We start from the raw sequence: 24,800 nt of genomic DNA, 5'->3' as shown, positions 1-24,800 counted from the left end.
AGGTGTTGATCACAACTCCATAGTGAATGCTGAGTTCTGTTATGCACAGGGATTCAACCTCTTTGTTATGCATGAAAAATACAACATATCCTCTCCAAACTTAGAGCATTCATTCTTCGAGTACAGAAAGAATTTTCTGAGAATAGGGCAAGTAAATACATTAATTATTTTGAGTTCAGTTCAATTCAAAAACTCGTCTACACCTTCAGTCCTCTGGCACAGTAGAACTCCGTACAATAAGGGTAAAGCTCATCTACACAAGAGATGCTTTCCTGGGGATCGGCCCAAGACTGGCGTGAACTCCCCGAGGAACTAATGACCATCACAAACCTCACGCTCTAAGTGCAAGGCACTTTTGTTTGCCTTCTCTAACTTGAACACAGAAACACTGGTGTATGTATATTATTAATTTTTTTTCCAAAACAAGACTCCACTGCACATGCTTCTGTCCCTGTTGAGAGGATGAGAGAACAAACATGTGACAGATGTTAGTCACCTTCCTTAATGTGCACTACTGGAAGACTTCTGGATGCTATGGTCATGAGCATCGTGCAAGAACTTATAGAAAATAGATGAGAACACTCTTAATCAATAAGGTGACAATCAGTTAAGGACCAAGTTCACTAGTTCACATTGCCTGCTTTGTGATATTCTGGCAGTACAAAACACCACCCTTCATGAAAAATCAGTTGAATCTTATCTGAGATCACAAACACTAAAATACCTTAATGAGTGAGACAGTTATTGAATGCCATCACTACAAGGCAGAGTTAGGGTTATTAGAGTTTCTTAACTGTATTTCCATATCTTAGCGTATTTGGATTTCTTTTAAGTGAAACCTTAATTCTAAATCTCCTGGGTTTGTAATATTTGGTTTTAGGGTAATTTCACCATTCCAACAATGCTTTTTTACCCTTAGGTTACTAATATGTAGTCTCAACCTTAACTCTTTCTTGTCTTTTTGTTTATCTGTTTCTTTCTCTTGCAATTATTACGAGTGGTGGTGATGATGATGATGAAGAAAGAAAGAATTCATCTTGACTCTCAGGTCCCAGGCTAAGTGTGCAGGGCCAGCAGTTAGCTGTTATTCAGTGAGAGCTCCATGCGAGTTTCTGAGGTGACAATGTGGCCATCTGACAATTAGGAAACAGTGTATCTGAAAAGGCCACAGACAGGTGCTGAAGCCAGACCTGCAACAGAGATGCCTTCAAGGGTTTGGTTGCTGCTTCTTAGCTGCCGCATGGCTTTCATTTGTAGTTTCTTTTATCGAGCACAGTTTTTAAATGAGGATGGTTGCTTCACTTTGAGGATGTACAAATGACTTGCCCTCACCTGTCAAGCATGATCCTTGTATTTTACCGGGCCCATTATGAACGCAATCTTTCTGTCGAAAATTTGCATACCTTCTTTCTTGAAAAGTAATGACAGCAATTTCTTTCCCTGCGCTCACTTTCCGAGTGTCTCATTTAACAGCACCTGTGAAACCGACAGGCACAGAGATGAGAAGTGAAAGAGAGCAGTTGATTAAATCATCATCAAGTCGGGCCTCAGAAAGTCAATTCTGCTTCCCGTCTGCAATGATATCCTTTTATCTTAAAGTAATGAGCTATGGCACTTTTGCATCGGGTAATGCGATAAGTTCTATTAGCATGTTCCATTTGCTTCACAAGCAAGGGCAAGTCATTTCAGCAAGCTCATATCACTGCAATCAAAGCAATTGGCTTCACAGGCAGAGAAGAAAGAGGAAGGGCTCACGGTGATTTTTATGGATCACAACACAGTGGAAAAAATAGACTCTTGTATTATTTTAACCCATAACATGCTTTGCTTTTTGTCCATCAGCACAGCTTGCTTTCATTAGCCGGTACAGCATATGGAAGAATCAGATGCTAGACAGAACCATTGGTCTAAGTTTGGGATGGATGAAAAAGGGACCTTTCTGGATAGAGCACTATTAAGCACTGATTGCAGCTAACACTGATTAGTTCAATTCTTTGTGGTTAACCTATTTTTAGAGTATTGATGCATCTTATTGTTGTTACTTGTTTGTTAAACATTGAAAGAGTGCTCATTGCTGTAGAGGGATGCAAAATAAAGACAGTCCCTGCTCCAAAGTGCTTTCTGGCTAAAAGACCGTCCTAAAGAAGCAAAGATGCACTGGGAGCCCCAGAAAATGGAATAATAGGGAGTAATTTTTATTTCAGACTTGGTGAACTGGGACAAGGAAGTTATTGCATCAGCTTCAGAAGAGAATGGCTTGTGGGTTCATTTTACAGAATGGCTGGGGTTGGAATTTTCAAAATGGATTGTGGGAGCAAGGTGCCAGCTCCTATGGGGTGACCAGTGGGATTTGGGGGCCTGACTCATGCAGGCTCCTTAGGAAATGCCACCCTCAATTCTTTGTGCCATCATTACTCGTTGGGTATGGCTTCTCTAAGGGCCAATTAATCTTTCACTGGTGTCAGTGGGAGTCTTTCCATTTACTTCAGAGGGAGTTGGATCAGGTCCTAAACATCTTTGACGGAAATGCAACAAAGGGTAGCCATGGTGGGAGACAGTTAAGGGGAAAAGTAAACAGCACTCTTTCTGCAGTAACCTACTCCCTCTTTCTCCCAATCCCCTGAAACAAAAAGGATAGAAAAAAAATACGGTGTCTCAGAGGGTGTATCAGGGGCATGATACCTCTGGGGTGGGGTAGCTTTTATACATCACCCCTTACTCAGTGCTGTGCCTAAAGGAACCATCTAGCTATAGATCATTCCTGTTCTCTTAGGGTGAAATTCACCCCCGTGCGGATGGCCAGAAGAAAGCCTGTGGGCCACTTAAGTTCCGCTTTAACCTTCAAAGTAGAGCAAAGTGATCCTGGAATCAAAACAGAGCTTAAGTGGATCTCCATGGGAACATGTACCTCATGCTTGCCCTCTGCACCAGGTGAATTCCATCCCGTGTCTAACTAAACCACTGTATTCGGTACTTTTAAAGTTATGGCTACTGAGCACCATTTGCAAAGGATACACACATGTACCTGGAAGGCTTGTGCCTTCCAGCTTGTAAAAGATCTGATGAAGGAAAGATGGACCAAAGCTAGTACAATTCAAGACAAAGAGTGGAACAGTCGTACAGAAGAAAGGGACATCATCAATAGGTGGACAAATTACTGCTCTGATCTATATAAGCACCAGACAAATAGAGATCCTGGTGTCCTAGACCGCCTAGACTCAACAGAGGAGGATGACTTTCCAATACTAAATGAAGAAGTGGAGACAGCTGTGAAATCACTCAAGAACAGAAAGGCTACAGGTATTGACAACATCCCAGTTGAACTGATGAAATTTGGAAGAGAAATAGTAATAGATGGTTCTTCACAAATCTGCAACAAGATCTGGCAGACCAGTGAGTTGGCCCTCCATGTGGACACAGTCACTAATCATCACTTTGCCAAAGAAAAGCAACCTGCAATTTTGTCAAAATTACCAGACCATAAGCTTAATTAGCCATCCCAGCAAAGTGATGTTGAAAGTCATATTGAACAGAGTGAAGCCACAAGCAGAGAATGTCATCGCTGAAGAACAGGCTGGCTTTCGTGTGGGAAGAAGTACCAGAGAGCAGATTTTCAACCTTCGTGTTCTATGTGAGAAGTACTTACAATACCAGCAGGACATCTACCACATCTTTGTTGACTTCAAGAAGGAGTTTAACAGAGTATAGAACAAAGCTCTCTGGGCAACCATGACAAAGTACAATGTTGGTCGTAACCTTATTCTTGCCATTAAACAACTGTATGCCAAGGCCAACATAGCAGTTTTCATCAATGACACAACAGGAGCGTGGTTTCACACCACCACTGGAGTCCGGCAAGGCTGCTCTCTTTTGCCCACACTGTCAACATCTACTTGGAGGGCATAATGACTGATGCCCTAGAAGATTACATATGCACAGTCAGCACTGGGGGATGAACAATCTGAAATCTTCAGTTCACTGATGACATTGTCAGCTGGCAGGCAGTGAAATGAACTTGCCAACCTTGTGAAACGATTGGATGAAACCGCTGCAAAATACAGCATGGAAATCAGTGCAGAGAAAACAAAGCTGATGACAAACAAATGTGATGGGATCAGCTCACATATCACTGTCAGTGGACAAGAGCTGGAGACAGTGAAACAGTTCAAGTATTTGGGGGCAATCATCACTGATGAAGGATCCAAGGCAGAAATTCTGGCAAGAACTGTGCAAACGGCAGCAGCAGTGGCAAAGTTAAAGCCAATTTGGAGGAATAAGAACATCTCCCTGGAATCCAAATTCAAACTGCTGCATGCACTGGTCATCTCCATGTTTCTGTATGCGTGGAGACATGGACCCTTACGGCAGAACTTGAATGGAAAATACAGGTAGTAGAGATGAGGTACTTCCGTAAAATCTTGGGCATCTCCTTCTTCAGCTATGTCACTAGTGAAGAGGTCTGCAACATCATCACCTAATGCGGTGGGTCATAGGAAGACCTCCTGACGACGGTGAAGAAGCGCAAGCTGAAGTGGTATGGCTGTATAACAAGATCATCCTCCAAGGGACAGTACAGGGGAAGAGAAGAAGAGGTAGACAGAAGAAGAGATGGACTGACAACATAAAAGAGGAGTGGTAGATACGCTGGAGGGGAGGGATAGGATACAGAAGGACCTAGACAAATTGGAGGATTGGGCCAAAAGAAATCTGATGAGGTTCAATAAGGATAAGTGCAGGGTCCTGCACTTAGGACGGAAGAACCCAATGCACAGCTACAGACTAGGGACCGAATGGCTAGGCAGCAGTTCTGCGGAAAAGGACCTAGGGGTGACAGTGGATGAGAAGCTGGATATGAGTCAGCAGTGTGCCCTTGTTGCCAAGAAGGCCAATGGCATTTTGGGATGTATAAGTAGGGGCATAGCAAGCAGATCGAGGGACGTGATCATCCCCCTCTATTTGACATTGGTGAGGCCTCATCTGGAGTACTGTGTCCAGTTTTGGGCCCCACACTACAAGAAGGATGTGGAGAAATTGGAGGGAGTCCAGCGAAGGGCAACAAAAATGATTAGGGATCTGGAACACATGACTTATGAGGAGAGGCTGAGGGAACTGGGATTGTTTAGCCTGCAGAAGAGAAGAATGAGGGGGGATTTGATAGCTGCTTTCAACTACCTGAAAGGGGGTTACAAAGAGGATGGCTCTAGACTGTTCTCAATGGTAGCAGATGACAGAACGAGGAGTAATGGTCTCAAGTTGCAGTGGGGGAGGTTTAGGTTGGATATTAGGAAAAACTTTTTCACTAAGAGGGTGGTGAAACACTGGAATGCGTTACCTAGGGAGGTGGTAGAATCTCCTTCCTTAGAGGTTTTTAAGGTCAGGCTTGACAAAGCCCTGGCTGGGATGATTTAACTGGGAATTGGTCCTTCTTCGAGCAGGGGGTTGGACTAGATGACCTTCTGGGGTCCCTTCCAACCCTGATATTCTATGATTCTAAGAGTGGACAGGAATGGACTTCACAGAGACTCAAGCACTGACACACAATCGTCAGGGGTGGAGACAATTGGTTGATTCTCATCAGTGATGGTGCCCCAATAACCAATGCGATTATGAAGTGATGATGATGATGACATGCATGTGTACACACACACATGCATGCGCCAGATTGACCTACTTTATTTGTGTTTTCTTTCTTGTGGATAGTAATAAACTGTATTTGGATTTTTTGGCTTTGATATTCAAACTGTAATTGTCTTAATTATACTGCTGATCAGACTTATTTGTTGTGCACAACTGTTGAGGAGCCTGAAAGAGCAATTAATTGTGTCATTTTTCAACTAGGGATGGGTGGGAGGACTTCAAACAACTTACGGTTGAAAATGGTCCTAGGTTTTCAACATTTTTTTCCTAAGGGGCCAAAATAATTTTGAGTTCCAAAAATAGTACCTTTCATCAGCGCAGAGAACGTTTTGATAAAATAGAACCCAGAAAAGAGGCCAACATTGGGAATTCTTTGTTCAAACTTTGGTGGTTTGGATAAAACAGAACCTATAGCTGAATAACCCATGACGTTAGTTTTGCAAAAACAAACCCTAAACCTCCTCAGCCCACCTGTACCTTAAAGACCAACTTTACAAGAAATCGATGTTAATTGCTTTGGAGAATGTAACATGAACTAATTTGCAGTTCACTACATCTAAGATTCTACGGCCAGGAGCACCATGCTGAATGCTGCTGGCAGGTAAAGCCAGAGACAGGAAAGAAAGTCAAAGGTCACCCTTGGCTTCTTCATGAGTCTCATTGTCTCCATTGAATCAATTAGAAAATTGCCTGTGTAGTCCATCTCTGTCTCCTTTCATCTCGAAGATGTTTTTTTCTTGGAAGCAGAGGTCTAAGTGTGTAGCTAAAATATAATCCCTCTGCCCTTTTCCGAGGTTCACGGTTTGTCACTGGTGGATAGATGGACAAGAATATTGCTTATGTCAGTGTGAGCCAGAGGTGAAAGTAACATAAAAATGGGGGCCCGGCTCAGGGCCCCTGGAAGTGGTGGGGCCTCAGACAGAAGGGGCAGGGCTGGGGGTCAGCCTCGCCGCCAGCCCTTCCGCACTGCCTGGCCCACACTGCCTGGAGCTCCAGCGGCAATTTAAAGAGCCTGGGGCTCTGGCTGCTGCCATGGTAGCGGGGGCAGCGGTCGGGAGCCCTGGGCCCTTTTAAATCACCGTGCCCCAGGGCAGCTGCTCCTTTTCCCCCTCTCTCCTCTCTGCGGCCCTGTGGGGGGCAAAAGGGGCGGCGGTGTTAAAGCACTGCAGTGGCTATGTACGGGCCCATGCCAGTGGCCACTTCTTACCGGTACACCATACCGGCCTACTTTCACCTCTGGTGTGAACATGGTTGCAGCTTGGGTTTTTCCTCATTTTCTTCAGATTTCTTTTCAGCAGACAGTTGAGTAGCATATCTTTGCTCAGCGCAGTTACCTCAGTGGTGCTGACTTGTTTGGTGGCAATGATAAATGGATTCAAGATACGAAATAGCTGTTCCAGCAAAGTCCATGGAGGGAAATGTAGAACAATGTCCTCGTCGGTGTCATTGTACATGATATATTCAATGACTGCCACTTTCTGCACAAGAGTGTATTCAATCAGTGAGGTACATAGAATTCCATAGTGGGGCTTCAGCCTGAATGAGCTGGTGAGAAGGCTCAGACCTTCACTCAGCTTGATTTGCACCAGCTCTCTCAAGCTATTAAAATGGGCCCAAATTATAGTTATAACATGATAGGATGACTGATTTCTGAAAAGTGGAATTGGGACAGCTTTCACTGTGCAGGAACTGGAAAAGGTTTTAACCTTTACTCTCCACAACTAGTGCTGTGCTGCCTTCTTTGGACTAACTCTCAGCTGTCTAGCCTTCCTCTTCAAAACGCAGCAACGATGATTAAACCCCAACGTTGAGACAGAGAACTCTTCTATTTTTCAGGTACATACTCTCACTTGTTGGAGCAGATGAATTAACTGGGTCTGGAATTATATTTATGCAGCAAAAAGGACAGATGGAGAGCAGCGTATCTTATGATCATGACCTGTCCTGATAACTTTTTCCCCTGGAACACAAAGGGGAACAATACGTTTTTCTGGTCAGTTTAGAACTCTTGCAAACTGGATGTTGCTTCCTCACTTCAGAGGGCTTCTAGAAACACAGATTTGCAGGGGTGGCTGCATGCATATAAACGCAGGTTCATGGGTATCAGGATGCAATTCATAGTGTAGTGCTATTCAAGCATGATGGTCTCAGTGCGTAGTTGCAAAAGTACTGCAAAATGAGTCTGAAATCCTAGTCCCTTGACATGGGGACTGTGAAGCCACATAATAAAGGTGCCCATTTTGAAAAAGCTGATACTGGTCTGATGATATTACTACTGTATTTTTGAGGAGTGCTGATAATGTGCTCTGTATATAGAGAAATCAGGAGTGATCTTGCATTTTCAATATGTATCACAAGTAAATACAACATGTTGATAGAAATAAAGCTCCGTTTGGTCACCTGTGAGTGGAGTTGAATGTTGAGGGAGTGAGACTGGCATATCAAAAAGACCAGAAGAACAGCCATTCTAGGACAGGCCAATGGTCCATCTAGCTCAGTATCCTGTCTCTGACACTTGTCTTAGGGCTAGTTTGGAGACCTGTAGTTCCTCTGTGAACATTGTAACCGGGTTCCTCCTACCCAGCACGAGACTGTGAAAATGTTAGTCATGTCCAACGCTGCTTTCTTTGAGGGGCCCAAAGAGCTAAATTATTCAGAAGACTCACCATATTGTGTGTTGTGTTTGTTTGAAAACCTGGCTGTAAGTGTCATCACAGGGGCTGATAGGTGCTGAGCACTTCTGAAAATCTGGTTCCTATTTAGGTCCCTGAGCATTGGGTTGGGTTTGGTTTGATTTGGGCTTTTTTTTGTTTTTGTTTTTTTAATAATGTGGCCCAGTGGTTGTTGCTGAACACTTAAAAATGTAGCCATGAGCTCTTTAGAAAATATGGTCATAAGTGCCAGTAGCCATAACTTGTGTTCAGCACGTGCACAGGAAGCAACGCGCTCATAAGAATCAGGGAAAAGAGCTGTGTATTGTTCAATTGTAATATTTGTCTGCAGGCTCATTGGCCTGCTTTTCTGAGGTGCTGAGCACCCGCGACACCCAGTGAGGCCCAATGAGAGCGATGGTTGCTCAACCCCTCTGAAAAGCTGGCCATGATAGCTCTGAATGACTGTATCTGCTGGACCCAAATCTCGAGATTATCTGAATGCAGCACATGCGTCGGGCTCAGGTTATTGAGAGACGCAATATGCATAGGACTGGAATCTGTACATTATCCCCACATAGTATGTGCACAGAGTGTAATTCGCCCCTGTGCAAATGGCTTTGCTTAAGTCCCAGAATAGGGACTTGCATGGTGCACAAGTTGTGTGCTAGCTCTTTGCACGGGGGCATAGTTCATCGACAGTAAATGCATGTATGAAGCTCTTTGTTGGAAGTTTACTGACTATAGTAAATTGGTTCAAAAGTCTGATGTCTATGCAACACAATATTTTAGTTTTATATATATATAAAACACCACTTGCAAAAGCACCGGTTGAAAGAACAAAGCCCTTTTTGAATTAGAGGTTCGTGGAGATGAAACATCGAGTTACTATACTCCATTAACTGCCCACTCCTATATCAACAACAAAAATCCAAATTGGTATTTGATATATTTAATATTGGGCTGAGAATCTTGTTTGCTCTCCCTCGCACCTGTGAAAGCCCTTTGATTTCACCCAGTAGAATTTGTCTCATCAGGTAAGATTTCCTTCTGGAGCAACTCTTGACAGTTGCGTTGTAGGTGTCAGAAGATAAGGCTATGCAAGGGAGGTATTGACAGGTCATTAGTCGTGGCTGTGTAACACAGTGAGTTCGCATGAACTTGATTATTAATGCAGCAATATCTTCGTAGGTTACTGAATCAGGACTCAAGCTGCTAAAGACTGTATAGTATGGTGAGCTGAGATCAAGATTACACAATTCTATTTTTGTGCAATTCTCTTGTACCTTCTGTCTGACCATCGCAAGTACTTAACGCACATCAGTGCATTTTAGTTTTGTTGTACCCTTGTGAAGTAGGCAGATTTTTTCATTTGTAAAATGAGAGTAAAAATATGGAGGCATTGAACAATTTAGCCCTAAGTTTTCAAAAGTGGCCTCTAATTTTAGGAGGTGATGAACTATAGACATTCAAGATTTGCTTTTCAGAGGTTCTGAGCACCTGCAGCTCCAGCTGAAGTAAATGGGAACTGCGGGTACTTCAGAATCTCTGGAAGAAGGCACCAGAAATGGAAACATGCAAATCCTTTGACCACCTTTGAAAATTTGGGCCGAAGTGACTTACTCAACAGCACACAGTGAGCGTGTTCAGATCCAGGAAGAGAATACAGTTCCCCAACTTCCAATTCTCAGCCTTAGCAACAAACCTATTCTTCTTCCTCTTAATGTCTTGATCAATGTTTCTATTCAAATAAATGGCTCTGTTCTTTTTCATGAAAGGTGGGGGATCCTGTATCTTTTATCCTCGAGGAGAAGCCCATTTAGCATTACAATACAGCACACTCTGGGCCAGAAACACATATGTGTGAAATGAAAATTTAAACTCAACACAGAATGTAAATCCTCTTCTATCTCCCGCTCTTTTTTCCCTCCCTTTCTTTCATCAAACTTGCCAATAACATTCTGCTATTGAAACAGCCCTACAGGACTGTGGGTCTCTTTCCCTCGCTCCTTCTCAACAAAACCTCTTTATGAGTAAAATAGATGCCTTGTGCATGCAGGACTCCTGGCATTTTACAAACTGTATGAGGAGCCAGGCTAGGCAAACGTTAGGAGCTGTTTGCTGAGTGCATTTATTGCCTTTGCATAATTTATGAGCTGTAGGGGTTTGACCATCATTCGTCTCTGCCAGAGGCTGGCACTCAGGGCTCTTGAGGATGGAGCTGTAAATTGGCTGGTGCGCTCCTGCTGAGCTCACGGCAAAGTCCTCGGGTTAGTATGGGAATTTAATACCAGGAATGGAGCGGTTTTCTCAGAGCGCCATGTGGGCCCCAGCACAGCAGAGGCTTTTTTGGCAGACGGCGTGACTGGCCGAATCGCGAAGCTGTCAGTCGCCGGGCATGTTGTGAAGGGAGCCTGAGCATTTTTAATCAGCTTGGCACCCATGTTGCTTCCATAATGGACAGCAGTAGGTCTCAGTCCTTCGCCATATGTTTAACTCTGGAGACAAGGTGCTTCTGGATATAGCAGTAATTATTTGATGCAGAACTAAGCGGACCTTGAAATTAGAACTGGACTGTCGGAAGGCAGGAAGCTTAACACTTCGATGGAAATAAGCGTTCCCACGGATGTTGCTCCCCGAGCTTTCTCTGCAGCATCTCTGAAATGTAGGCAAACATTGTGCTGGGAAATTCAGAGGTCATTGATTACTTTGCCAACTTGAAGTTGCAAGAGATTGTGATGGGGGGGAAACAACAACCTTCCTCTCCCTGGAAAAAAACAAATTAAAAAAAACAAAACCAATCTCTCTCCAAACCTGTGAACCAGGGAGAAATCCCTTAAACTCCAACAGGAGGGGAGGCATTTAAAACGATTTGTTGCTGTTGTCAATTCACAACATCCATTTTTGTGCTTTCTCCTTTTGGTTTATGACACTGAAAAAAACAGTGGAGGAGGCGGCAGTGTGGGTCAATGGTTAGGTTCTATCCTCAGCTCTGGCTATTTGAGTGATCTCGCCTAAGTCATTTTCCCCTCCCTGCTCCCTTCTCTGTGCCTCAGTGTCTCCACTGTAAAATGGGGATAATGATACTTACTTTGTAATGAAAAATACTGTATGTTTTGGCATATATGCAAATCTAGGGCATATCTGGCTAACTTTGCACAAGGGATAATTATATGGAACTCAGTGGAACTTCTTATGCACATAAGTGATTGCAGGATCAAAGTGTCAGGATGGGCGCAAGTTGAAAGGGGGGAAAAAACATGTTTGCTGTCTCCTAGTATATGTCCCTCTCTCTAGTATAAAAATATCAAATGTTACTTTTGTTAATACTCCCCTCTCTCACACACACACTCACATGCACAGCAGGCATGCACACCAAACAAACAAACCAACACACCTCCTACCTTGCTCTTTGTTTCAGGTTAAGTTCTGATATAAAACTCTGTCTCATCTACCTGATCTATCTGATCTTTTTTTTTTAATATTATTCCAGTCACCAAAGTATCCAGGTGCAAACTAGAGTTAGATAAATCATTTTTAATGAATAATTTGTTCAGTGAATTTCACCTCTGTTCCTATTTGGGAATTATCTGCAGGCAGATGGCAGTTTTCTCTAATTTATCCATTATTTGAAATTATTTGCCCGATAATATCTATGAATAATTCTGAGTCAACGTTTGGTCATGAGTAGAGTGGTGCAGAGAAGGTAAACCAGGTGCTCCCATTTACTCTCTTCCAGAAAAGAATTAGGAGAACTCTAAGAGAGTGAAAAGACAAAAACTTTTACAGTTACGTTAGTTAGGAAAAATGTGTAAGGAACGTAACTCCTCATGATTCAGGGCACGAAGGCCCAGATCCTTAAAGATTATTTTGGTGACTTAATCGTGCATTATGGCAGTCTTACTCTTTCTTTGAAGCATCTGCTACTAGCCACTCTAAGAGACAGGATAGTAGAGCAGTAGTCTGAGTTGATAAGGCAATTCCTATGTCCCTATTTTCACTGACTCTAAGAACATCAATAGTTCAGGTAAGATTTGAACTTCTGGTTTCTTATGAATACTGATTCCCCACTTGAGGTTCACCTATTTCTAGCTGTGGTATTATTTGTGATATTTAAAAATTGAACAACTGGAAGAGATGTTTTGCGAGATACACCAGTGTGGTAATCAGTAATGTACAGTACACGTGTTTACGTGTCATCATCAGTCCCGGTATAGGAGTCCAGAACATCTCACCGAATAGAGCCTTGATATAACATGTTGTCAGTTCCATTTCACTTTGTCTTGAGTCATCTGAATTTTTCAGTGAATCATCTGTGAGCAATGGCACCAAAGCAAGCCATCTACAGTAATAATGGCGTTAAAATGGTAGACTTGTCCTGTGTTGTCTAAACTGTTTCCATGTCCTGCCATTGACAAAACCTTTGCAGCTGATCTGTTGGGAGGCAGAATGATACCTGCTTTTCATCAGATAAAGGAAGCAGCTCATATTTTTTCCTGCCCTGTGATTTAATTTTGGCTTCTAACTGTCCCTGTTGCAACACCAGCTTCCTTGAATGTAAATTATCCTGACTGGGGGAATAGGGCATATATTGCAAATGACTTTTGTTGAATCATAGTACTATTGTAATGGAAACAAAAATACAAGTGTGGTGTCTTTAACTGCAAATTCTGTTTGCAAGGCGGTGGGGGGAAAATCCTTGTTATATAATAATTGTTTCTTTCCAAAGGAATTGGAATTGCAGCCTCATGGACTATGTGTGTTTCACTCATATCTTTTATCTCTGTTTTGTTTTGGAAAGGTTTCTCTTATCCATGTTTATTTTTCTTCTTTTTCCATTTCAGTGTGACAGTGACAGTGATCAAGAAGAGAAGGTAAGCTGGGGAGCACTTGCACCCTGTACTGTTCAATGTCATCATAGGCACAGAGAACATCTTGTTGGATTCACTTCTATTTTGCAGTTGCTTATATACATTTTATTTTAGGACCTGATCCAATGCCCACTCTAGTCAATGGAAAGACTCTCATTGACTTCAATGGGTTTTAGATCAGACACTTTGGAAAAACTTTTCTAGACCATGAATTAGAGGCTCCACCTCCCATTCTGTAACATATTGGTAACGTAATTTACGTGTGTAGCTTATGAATGCTGCGTTGACCACTGGCCCTTTGTATAGCTGCACTTACCTTTTGGAAACACGAACATGTCATGAACGCAAGGGGACATATTTGCAAAGATCCACATGTGAACTTTTAAATAGGTTGTTTATCCACACTGTTGTCTGGTTTGCATGTGCACATGCAAGGTTCTGCCAGCTCTCCGGGTTCATACATTTATTTTTGAGAGTGCCTCCATAGAAACAACATTTGGAAGCTGGGCCCTTAGGCAGATCAATAGATTTTCTTTGTAAAGGGCTAATGATTCCACCCTAAGAATCTTGGGATGAGGTGTGTGTGGGAGGAAGTTGTGCTGTTAAAAACGTTAGGGAAGCACTGATTGATAAAGCTATTGTTGTTCATGATGCTAGTAACTGTAATAGTTGCATCAATGTATTTTCATATGTCTGATTTTTTTCCTTTGATGTGAACAAACCTCTGTATAACGTTCTTGCCTGTCAAAACAAATGATCACAATGGGGAAAAAGGGTTTTAAAATGTCATCTCTAGGTTGAATTCTGCTAGTCTTGTGTGTGTGACGGCCCTTAAGGGGTGACCCCAAACCTTTTTCTTTGTCAGTTTAACTGCTTTCTACTCTTCTTTTCTTTGCTGGGTACATTTGGGGAAGAATGTGGGGATGTGTGCTCCATGTGACTCCCTCACATTATTAAGAGGACAGTGACTAGGTTCTGTGAACTGACTCCAAGTAGACCAAGAAGAAGGAAGATGATGTGCTTTACAGTGACACCATTGTGTATCTCCACTGACACATCAGAAAAGAATCTAAGCATGTTGTGAAATGCACAAGGAGACGACAGACTTCAAGGGCTCAAATTCAGTAAAGTTAATCAGTGATGTCTTTGTATAGGAGGAAGAAAAGGAAAACTCTCTCCCTGTGCCTTCAGCTGCCAACTCTTTGGCTCTCAGCTTTTGATATCTTCCCAAACAGGGAATTTGGTTCTTCTGTGGTTTTCATAATCATTTGTTAACTATGTTAAGATATACTATTTACTTTGGTTTGTGGCATTTAACTCCATTAGTGATTTCCCCTCCATAGGAAAACTAATCACTGGAGTATATCAGAGAATGACAACAGAGATGTGTGGTTTTATTGGGTTTTTCTTACACAGAATATTAACCTGCATCTTTAGATATGAACTTCTAATGCATTACTATTAAATTCCCCCATATATAATGATTATTCATTTTCAGAATCGTCCTTATGTGGGGGAAGATGATAAAATGAGCACAGTACCTATGTTTATGGCATCTAGCACCATAAATGTATTTCCTTTCACTCCTATAGTTGCAGAGCTAACCTCTGCCAGTTTTCCTGGTGCTTTTCTCTTACAGCAGTTTTGTGTATAAAGGCAAACTGGGCAGCTTTTAGGGACATGGGTATTGCCCATTAAGGGATATTTCTTCATTACAATACTGGAAAGAGGCCCAAAATGGCACCTCTCACTGAATGTCCCAGGACTGGTGCGGAGAAAGTTTGAAATCCAAATCTGGATCTGAACTTGACAATTGATGTCTTGTCAAAGGGATGAGATTAAGCTCCGATCCAAATGTCCCTGGTGATTGAGGGCACTTCAGATCCCAGAACCAAATCCAGCTCTGAATTTTGCAGCTGAGACCCAATTCTGAAAGAGACCTGCTAAACCTGGTGTATTTTTCGAGCCTACACTGGCAGCCTAGGCAGAGATCTGAGGGCCTTGTTCTGCTGTTAATTTGAATTCGGCATACGTAGCCTGTTATAAAATGCAAGACATCATCATTTGAGCAGGTCAAGCATATTCAGATGAAGACAAATGGTGCTTATTTGATTTCCTTAAAATCAGGAAATGAAAAAAGTGCTCTCTGGAGAAATCATGTTCTGTCTGACTTAGATGATAGACCAAGGCATGTACCCCAGATAAGAACAGGCACTTGTCTTGCGGTTTTTATCTCTGAAGGACGGTGAGGACTGTCAGCTCGCTGACATGTGCATTATCCATGTCATTTTAAACAAAGTGACCTGTAGAAAAGTGCACTCAGCCGTGACATGATAATGGGCTGCTGGATGACAGGTAAAATACACACTATAAAGGAGGCTGTGCATTATTCCTTTGTTTAACTGACAAGTAGAAACGTCCTTCCTTCAGACAGGCAGGATCTTTTAGATCTCTTTCAATAGAACCCCTGAAGATTTTGAATCCTTGTTTAAAATAAAATAAAGATTTTTTTTTTAATAGACCAAAAATTTCTATGAGCAAAACGTGCAGGGACAACAGAGGGTACTTCACAAGGGCCTCCCCCTGCAATGTGCTGACCATCTCCTGGGTGGAGCTAGCATCTTCAGTTCTCATGGAAGACAACTCTTGTGGAGTTGAGGAGACTTAGCATCTTGTAGCATTAGAGCTTTGAACCAAACCTCTTGCACCCATTGGAAGAGCATGGATGTCAGCTTTGAGACACGGAGTTGCTGTGGTTGTGCAATAATTGTCAAATCGGCCCTGGGTCGCCCTACTTTAACGCGTTCTGGTGAGTCTACAACTGTTCTACTCGTGACACAAGTTAACATTTCTGTGAGAAGGCATGTGAGTCGAGGTAGGAAATTGCCTCTCAGTGGGAGCTGCAGTCTTCCATTACAAAAGCTCGTGCTCTGCAGCATGTTTCTTTACATGGATCCAGCATTGGCCAAGAAGAAACGTTAGGGGGAGAGGATTTTGGTTCACTTTGGGGTTCTTGGGGCAGATCCATGCTGGTCTCTGTTGCTTACAGGAAATGTGTGCCCTCTGGCGAGTAGAGACGATGTGATGGCGCGTGTGTGTGTGTTGGGAGCAATGACTTACAGCGTGCTAGTGTAAAGAGGTTCTGTGAGCCTGGGTTAGAGTAAAAAATAGCAGGTCAATATAGTGCTTACTGTACAATGGAGTGAAGGAAGTTTAAAGGCTGGGAAACTCAAACATGCCCACAAATACTACAGTGAAGAAAAGGAACCCAGGGAAGAATAGGGGGAATGGGAGGCAGATACCCATCAGGCTGGGGAGAAAAAGGACTGGTGGTAGAGTGGAAGTGCTGTACCTTAGGCTATCAGTATCCTCTTTCCCCATTTGAAGATGTATCCAGCTCTGTAAATCGCTGATGAAGTTTGATCTCTATTAGGAGATGGCTGTGCCTCCAGTTCTCCTGTCCCAGCTTTTAACTGGAAGCTGCCAGAAACCAGAGTCACTTTCTTTCTCTGTATCTGCCCTAGTCTGAGACATGTAATCCAGAAGTTTCTCTGGAAGAAGAAACCAGGATATTTAATAGGGAAAAGACACATCCCCTGCTTAGTGCTGCTGTAGCGAAGGCTTGTGTCTGTGTCTCACTTTTAAACCACAAGTTTCTGGACTGTGTAGATATATGCTCCTTGTGATACATAAGGTCTCAGATCACAGCACTCTGAGTGTGCTTTCTGTTCTCCTGTTATAAATCTTTGAGAGCGGGTCGTGTGCATGTGCATGCATTTGTTTGGTGGAGTCACACCAGAATCTGAATCACTAATGCTTAAAGAGATGGCAGTTGATATCGCTTAATGTCCGGGGATCTCTTCAGCAAATACCACTGAGGATTCTTATTGAACCAAAAAAGCATGGATCTCATGAGACTTCTGGATTTTCCCCATTAAAAGGCCTGTCAGTCTCTTAGTCTGTGCAGATCTGCAAAGCTGGTGATCTAAAATGAGGGCAAGCTGTTGCACAATGACATATTTAAGATCAACTGTGTTTTCCTCTGATATCAAGATTTAAAATTATACACGTGGTCATTAATAGAGGAAACGCTGTCAGTGCAAATTCATTTATTTTCTGTAAATAAAGGGAGCATTCTGGTTGATGAAAAGACATGTTAATGGCTTAGAGTCACTAAATTAAGGACCCAACTAGTGTTTTTTCTACCTTCCCTATCACACTTCCTCACAACTACTGTATTTAATTGGGCTGCTTTAGAAACTAAGGGCCATATTTGAGGTCTTTTTAACTTTTTTGACTCAGACCTGACTTGGGAAATCGTCTCATTGGCCATGGGGGGGTTTCATTGCAGAGTATAACATGTTACTTAAGCTAGACTTTGGAAGGAAAAGGTCTGCATCTCCAGGATTTTTATCTAAGGTGTATATGGAAAATGTGAAATGCCCAATAAATAAAAATCATCATAACTAACAATTTAATTCTGTATATAGCCCAGTGATAACCAACTAGTTGTTTTATGTTGCTGTTCCTGAATCATGCTAACCTGAATTCTGTGTGGGGCAGGTATTTCAGAATCTAGCTGATTGCCCATGATGGTTATGATCCAAGGTTCAGTGAAAACCATGTTTCCATTGATTTAAATGGGATTTAGAATGGATCTTGTGTAGGGCGGGTGGGTGGGAAAGGGGTTAACCTGTCTAAAGAAAAATATCAGCTAAATGTGTGTAATCTCCCTGTGGAAAGTGAAATACATAGGATCAAGACAAGAGTAAAATAAAGGGATCTACTCCCTGGCCAATTCAGGACTGAATGCTTTTATGTACTTTATAAAGCCTACTCTTGCATTGGTGCTTTACTTGTCAGACTTCAGTATTTCTCTCTAGAGCCCCATTGTAGGCACCATGGGAGCTGTGAAAAATCCTTTGCAGAATATTGTTTGTATGTCAAAATGTTTTTAATGATAAAGTTAACACATTTGATTACTTATAAAACAGCTGCGAACATAAGAGTATGGTGTGAGAGATTATAAACCACAGCATGATCAATCATATACATTATATATATACTTTTAAATTGCATATATAAAATTGTGTAAAATATTTGCGTAGTATGTGTGCATATAGCATATTTTGAAGATGCTGCTGCTAAATTTTCATGTTTGCAGGCTTTAGAAAGATATATTCTAATATATGTAATATACTACTTCATTTGGTAATTAAATGTTCCATGTTTGCAGTATTCCCCATTCAAAGTGCAGAACAAAGAATATTGATAAAGTTGAATGCAGAGTACAAGCTGCTTGTTTTAATGAAACCCACCGTGTAATATAGAGTTCTAAAGTAATATAGATTTCTTATTACTATTGTCCCTTTCTCTCCCCCTCTCAGCCCCTGTCTCTCTTTCTCTATAATAGTATTTAGATAGGAATGGAGAATCAGTTGGAGGTAAGAAATGGTCTGAAACTTTGCTCAAATGGTATCGTTACTGAGATTCAGAGAATAACTTGATTTCCTCATTGTGTTTCATTTTCACACACCTTCATTTTCCTTGTTCCAGCATGGAAGTGCCATGATTCAGCACAACCAGAAGTTCTGCTTTTAGAGTTATTTCTGGCCCAACTGGAAATCTCCTAAGAGTCTTATAAAATTCCTAGTTCACTGTTGCAGATCCAAGAGATCTGGGATGGTAATAAGCATCAAAAGTATGTTATGGTTATCAGAATTTGGGAATGGGCCCACTCTGAAACCTGTAGTGCCCCATAATAAATTCAGATCCTAACCAAACTTTGTGGCAAGTTCCCTGACTCCATAATGGGCCAATTTCTCTTTCCCTACAAAACCCTCCTCGAGACCTGAGCTTTGTTACCAGTCACCTCTCTCTGATCCTAACTAAATCCATTCTCACCTCTAACCCTACTAGGATTTGCCCATCCCTGATGCTGTTCTTTTGTGGTGTTCAATCCTTCTCCTGGACATGGATAGAACACAATAACTCAATCTACCTTTTAAAAAAAAGGGGGAGGGGGGGGGATCTGCTTTAAATAAATAAATAAAGACCAAGCTAATTAACTGCTTGGCACTTGGCTTCCTTATGCAGGAGCTGTTGCCAGTAACAAAAGCACCATTACAAACGGATTAAATAGTGTTGAAATTGCATTACACCCATCTTGTACATTACAGATAGCTGCATTCATAAAAGAGGGATATTCTCTTTCATCCTCAGGTTGGCAGTTGCTAAATTTTTGCCAGCTATAGCGGGAGACTTGGAAACCAAATGGAGGTTGGGCTGGTTTTTTTTTTCTCTTTAGCAAAAAAAAAGAAATGAAGCTTTCTGAATGTAGCACTTGAATGAAGATCAATCACACTTGTATAGCCACCATTACCATAGTATCTGGGCTTCTCTTACCTTACGTATGCACCTAAGGGCCCCTATCTCAGTTTGGGCCTTTAAGTGCTACTAGAATGTAAATAATACATAATAATTATGCCTCCTAAGTCCATGCATGGAAGGAATCCTCTGCACCTGTATCTTTCCCCTGTTACAAGCAAGAGGGTATCAGCTGCTTTCCCTTTCACCGACCTACCCTACAGATCCAGAGACACTTGTGTGGCAGCTGGGCTGGCTAATGGGAGGAATGGGTGGGGTATGCACATGATCACACCTCCAGCCCAGTAGGAAACCCTCAGAAATGACAGTATAGACTCAGGTGGTATTTGTTTTTTCAGAGTGTCCCTCCACGCCATGGAAATCATAGGTGCAGCTTTAGAGAAGGGATTTGCTGGTAGTGCAGAGCCAATTGAGTTACGCTGCTATAGTGCTGGTGAAGACTTTTGATGTGGATCATGCTGGTCTCCTGGGATTCTCTGAGCACCCATCGATAGCCCCCACAGCTTTTTTTTTTTTTTTTTTGTGAGAAGGCAAAGCCTATTCTCTGATAGGGAGCTCCATGAGGGAATCCTGGTGAAGTTGTCCTCCCCTCAAACCACAGCTTTTGCTGTGGTAGGGGAAAATCAGGGACATAGTGACTGAAAAATACTTGGTATTAAACAGGCCTGTTAAAGTAACCTAGGGTATGTCCACACAGCACAAAAAAACAAAACAAGGTAGCGAGTGTCAGAGCATGGGCTAGCAGGTTCACATGATGAGGCTAAAAAGAGCAGTGTAGATGTTCCTGCTCAGGCTGGAGCCTGGGCTCTGAGACCCTGGCCAGGTTTCAGAACCTGAGCTCCAACCTGAGGACGAACATCTCCGCTGCTGTTTTTAGCTGCATCGCAACAAGCCCAAGTCAGTTGACCCTGGCTCTGGCACTCACTTCCACAGGGTTGTTTTCGCTGTGTAGAGGTACCCCTAGAGATCAGGACCCAACGTGGTAACTTCTTCTGAAAATGTGGCCACTTACTTTAGTACCTAATTGAGAACTGAGCTCTTGAAAATGGGGTTCTGGTTGTGGGTACTGAGCACTTTTGACAATCAGGCCCTGTATGACTTGCCCAAGGTCACAGGGTTAGCCATTGGCAGAACCATCAACAGAATCCCATTCTAAGCACTAGGGGACACTTCCTTGTTGTTGGATGGTAATGTCCTATCACCTAGCATACTTTATTTCAGATGGGGTAGGATATTATTCTGTGACTCTTGCCGCAAAGCTGTGATGTTTCCCATCAAAGAGATTTATGCTGAGTATTCATACAGGTATTGTCTTTTTTAACTGGAAAACTGCCTCACCTAAAACTTGCCCCGAGGGTGAGCGATCCCCCAGACATTACGCGCTAGCAATGCTCATGCAATCGCAATGTATTTCTTACTGTTTAAGGCCCATTAGGAGGCAAGATAAGGATCCTTTTTACTCATCTGATGTGGCACATAGTGGGTCCCTACAGCTAGAGTGGTAATGAAATTGGAGCCAAGCGTGTTCATGTTAAAAGATTTGCCACTAAGGAGAGAAGATGGTGTTCACAGGCTTGAGTAGCTGCTTTCTGGGCTGATTTTGCCACGCTGCTCTGTCAGTCAATGATTTGTCCTGTCCTTTATCACCTTTGTCACTTGGTAGCATGTCGTCATAGGTAATGTATCACACCCATCCTCTCTCCCTCTTTTTTTTTGTGGTCCCATTTCATGTAGGAAATTTGTATTTACTTTGGGAGTGTAATTTGTTCCTCATGGATAATATGACCCTTAGCGGAGCTGGATCATGGGTTAGTTGAAGTGATATTTTCCGCTAATGGTAGTCGTACATCATTGCTGTCAGCTCGGGTTAGGAGGCAAGCACATTACAGCTCCATTTTACCTCTGCAGGCATCTGGGATTATTTGCCATAACTGAGTATGACATGACCGCACTACAGAGTGCATTAAAATTTTACTAGCTTCTCAGGCAAGTTCCTTGGCTCCAGCCTCTGCTTCAGGCAGGCATAATGATGGATACCTCTAAGGTCCTGACTTCCTGCACCAAGGATACTCAATGTCAATGGCCCAAACAGGTTTTGCTCTCCCCAGGGCTTTAGACCGTTTTCTGTCAGTTGAGTAAACAATCAAGAGCTAAACGCAAGGAAGTTGGCATGGGTGTCACAGAAAACGTATCCTGGAATAAGTTTTAAGTGTTCAGAAACATGTAATGCTGTTATTTTAAAATATTATATTATATATACTCTGTAAGTTGCATGCATCTAGATGTAGATATGGAAACACTAGTTATATGAAAACTGTACAACTAAAAATAAACTGAAAAACAGATAGATGTATGTATATATTATGTATGTTCATACAACATCTTAACATGTATCACATAAAATATATATTTGATGCATGTTATAATATAGTGTGCATGTGCATATTACATGCTTTAGATATATGTATAATACACACATAATGTATATTATGTATGTTATATGCATATGTTATATGTGTCCACCCATATATGTGTGTATGTGTCTGTTTTTTATGTAATTTTACAATATTCATGAGAGTAATCTGTCTAGTTTGCCACTGTCCTGGAATAATATCCTAGAATATTTTGTACTTCATATGCCCTGAAATAAATATTAAATATGTATATGATCTGTGGCATGTTCATCTCTTTATGTCCCCATTGATATTGATATTAATGTGTTCCAGACATTCTTGTTATAGATGTAACAGATCTAGATACGGCAAGAGATGTGTACGAAAAAGATCCACAAGAGAGATGAAGCTCAACATATATATATATATATATATATTTTAAATCATGTTTCAAAGCATATGAAGTAATGTTTGCTTCAAGATGCACTTTCTGCAGCTCTATTTCAGCCTCCTTATGGTGTGTGGGGGCATGGGTATGCAGGTACTTGTGTGAAAGAGAGAGAGGAATGCTCCCTCTCCCTTAAAGCCACAGTAGTCCCCAGTATCTGTGGTAATGTGAGCTGAAATAGACAAATGTTAAGTTTTACCCCGGTAAGTAAGTACTGTATATTTGCACTCCTGGTGGTGGTTCTCTTCAATGCACATGCTTATTTCCTGTAAATGTTCCCAGGATGATAAAATTAAGGTTTTTTTTTGTTTTGTTTTTTTAAAGGATTAAATACCAGTATGTGATTAATACATACTGTTAGTACAGTATTTGTATTGATTGTAAGATAAGATAAAAATGAAAATGCTTATTATCACTTATGCTTTGCCATATAAACTCACCACTGGCTGGAGACAAGAAATATCTCTGCATGTCCATCCTTGCATGGTAAAGGATTGTCCAGTAGGTACACTGTAAAGTTTTTGCAGTTTTCTCTAAGGCCACTCTCTGAGACTGGGGCTGGTCTACAGAGCATGATATTTTGTTCAGGTATGATATGTTCCCTGCGCTAAATCCTGCAGTGTTTACTCAGGCAAAACTTCCATTGCTTGAGCATGGATTATAGCATTTGGCTCTATTAAAAAAAATTATATCATCATCCTAATTACTGGTTAATAGCTGACATTGTGCTTAGCACTGCACAAGCAGAAGACATAGTCCTGGATCCAGGGATCTTACTGTATAAATCGAAGGATATTTAAAAGGAAATGTATGTTTGCTTGCTTGCATTTTAGTCTTCTTTCTTTCTTTCTTTCTTTCTTTCTTTCTTTCTTTCTTTCTTTCTTTCTTTCTTTCTTTCTTTCTTTCTTTCTTTCTTTCTTTCTTTCTTTCTTTCTGATGTATAGCAAAGCCATTTTGTGACCATGATAGTTCAGTGCAGTGACAGCATTAGGGGCTAGGATTCCCCACCTACTCATCTTTCACTGTTGGGTTGCGAAGGAATATCATAGTTTTTTCCTCTGGCCTCTGATTAAATAATTCAAGATTGTAAAGAAAAATAACACAAAAATATGGATCTAATTTTTGGGAAATAATTCTCCTCAGAGAGTTTGATTTAAAATGTAGTGGTAATTTAAAATCACATGCTTCCAGTTGTCTGAGACGCAACCACTCAAGAAATGTTGTCGTGGAATAAACACAATTTATATTGTATAAATTAAGATAGATTATGTTTGTGGGCACACGTGTGTTGGTATTTAGAGGTCTGTATTTGTGTGTATATATAGGTGTGTGTGTTTATGTGCACACAGAGAGAGAGAGAGAGAGAAATACACCCCTATGTATACACACAAATGTAGACATCTAAATACACACAAACACCATAGATAGATACCTAAATATGCATTCCAGAATTGATACAGATCCCCAAATCTCCAAACTTAAGGAAGGGATTTCAAATCCTTATCCAAAATTTGCAGCTTGGGTTTCTCTCTTTCTTTCTACAAAGAGAGAGATAAGCCCAAGGTGCCAGTTTTGGAGCATGGGCATGTTCAGACCTATGGAATTTCTGGAATATTTATCTATAAAGTCTATGTACTATGTATTATTCAGCTATTACATTTATATTCACTATATGCTATTGTATAGCATCTATTTTGTCTAACAAAATCATCTATTATAAACCCGTTCCCCATTTGTGAATGTCTGTTTTTATATTTACTTGAAAAGAAGAAAAAGTATTTTGGGTTAGAGAAATGAGAAGGTGAGAAATTTCTTAAGAAAGAAAAAAAAACCTATCAAAGTTATAGTAATTACTTCATATGGAGACTCATAGCATGTGTAACCCTCTCAGATTTCTCACAAACATATCCATGGACAGGTTAAAAACAAGGAGACAGGAAATTAAATTCATGCACCAACAAATTGAGAGAAAGATTCCTTCAAGTATTACTTGGTTTTCTGCACATTTCTCTCCATCTGTCTCAGCACTAATAAGGGCATTGTGGACTTGGACGTGGTAAAATACAGCTACTGTATATCTCAGATTCTGGAAATCCCCAAAGCAGTGCAGAAGTTAAGAGAGGAACATATGGTTTGAATTAACATTGGGCCAACAGGTACCAGCAAAATAAGAATGACTCTGAACTTTAAGCCATCTATCAAACTGCAGCAGGTTTGGAGAATACTTCTAACCCTTATTCAGACCCTCCCCCACTGTTTCCCTCACAGTCCCCATAGACCTATCTCCCTGGCTGAATCTCTGATTCCTTTCTCTGGCATCCTCATTGCCTGGGGCCTGGTAGAGCAATCATCTCTAAAATTGTGGGGTAGGTTAGTCTAGCAAACTAAACGTAGGGCTGTAACCCAGGTCCTC

General features: G+C 41.5%; 1 protein-coding gene across 6 annotated transcripts in view; it reads left to right on the top strand.

Annotated features, from left to right (window-relative positions):
- The window catches only part of AUTS2 (activator of transcription and developmental regulator AUTS2), a 986,777-nt gene that overhangs the window by 682,050 nt on the left and 279,927 nt on the right, over positions 1–24,800 (top strand). For all 6 annotated transcript variants that reach the window (XM_084650935.1, XM_084650936.1, XM_084650938.1 and 3 more), the window contains one exon: positions 13,133–13,162. In XM_084650935.1, coding sequence (XP_084507061.1) covers positions 13,133–13,162 — 30 coding nt within the window. The remainder of the gene's footprint in view (positions 1–13,132; positions 13,163–24,800) is intronic.

This window comes from Lepidochelys olivacea (assembly GCF_965140295.1).
Source record: "Lepidochelys olivacea isolate rLepOli2 genome assembly, chromosome: 17".
Classification (NCBI taxonomy): Eukaryota; Metazoa; Chordata; order Testudines; family Cheloniidae; genus Lepidochelys; species Lepidochelys olivacea.
Note: the sequence above shows the minus strand (reverse complement) of the source record. Positions and strands in the feature narration are given on the sequence as shown.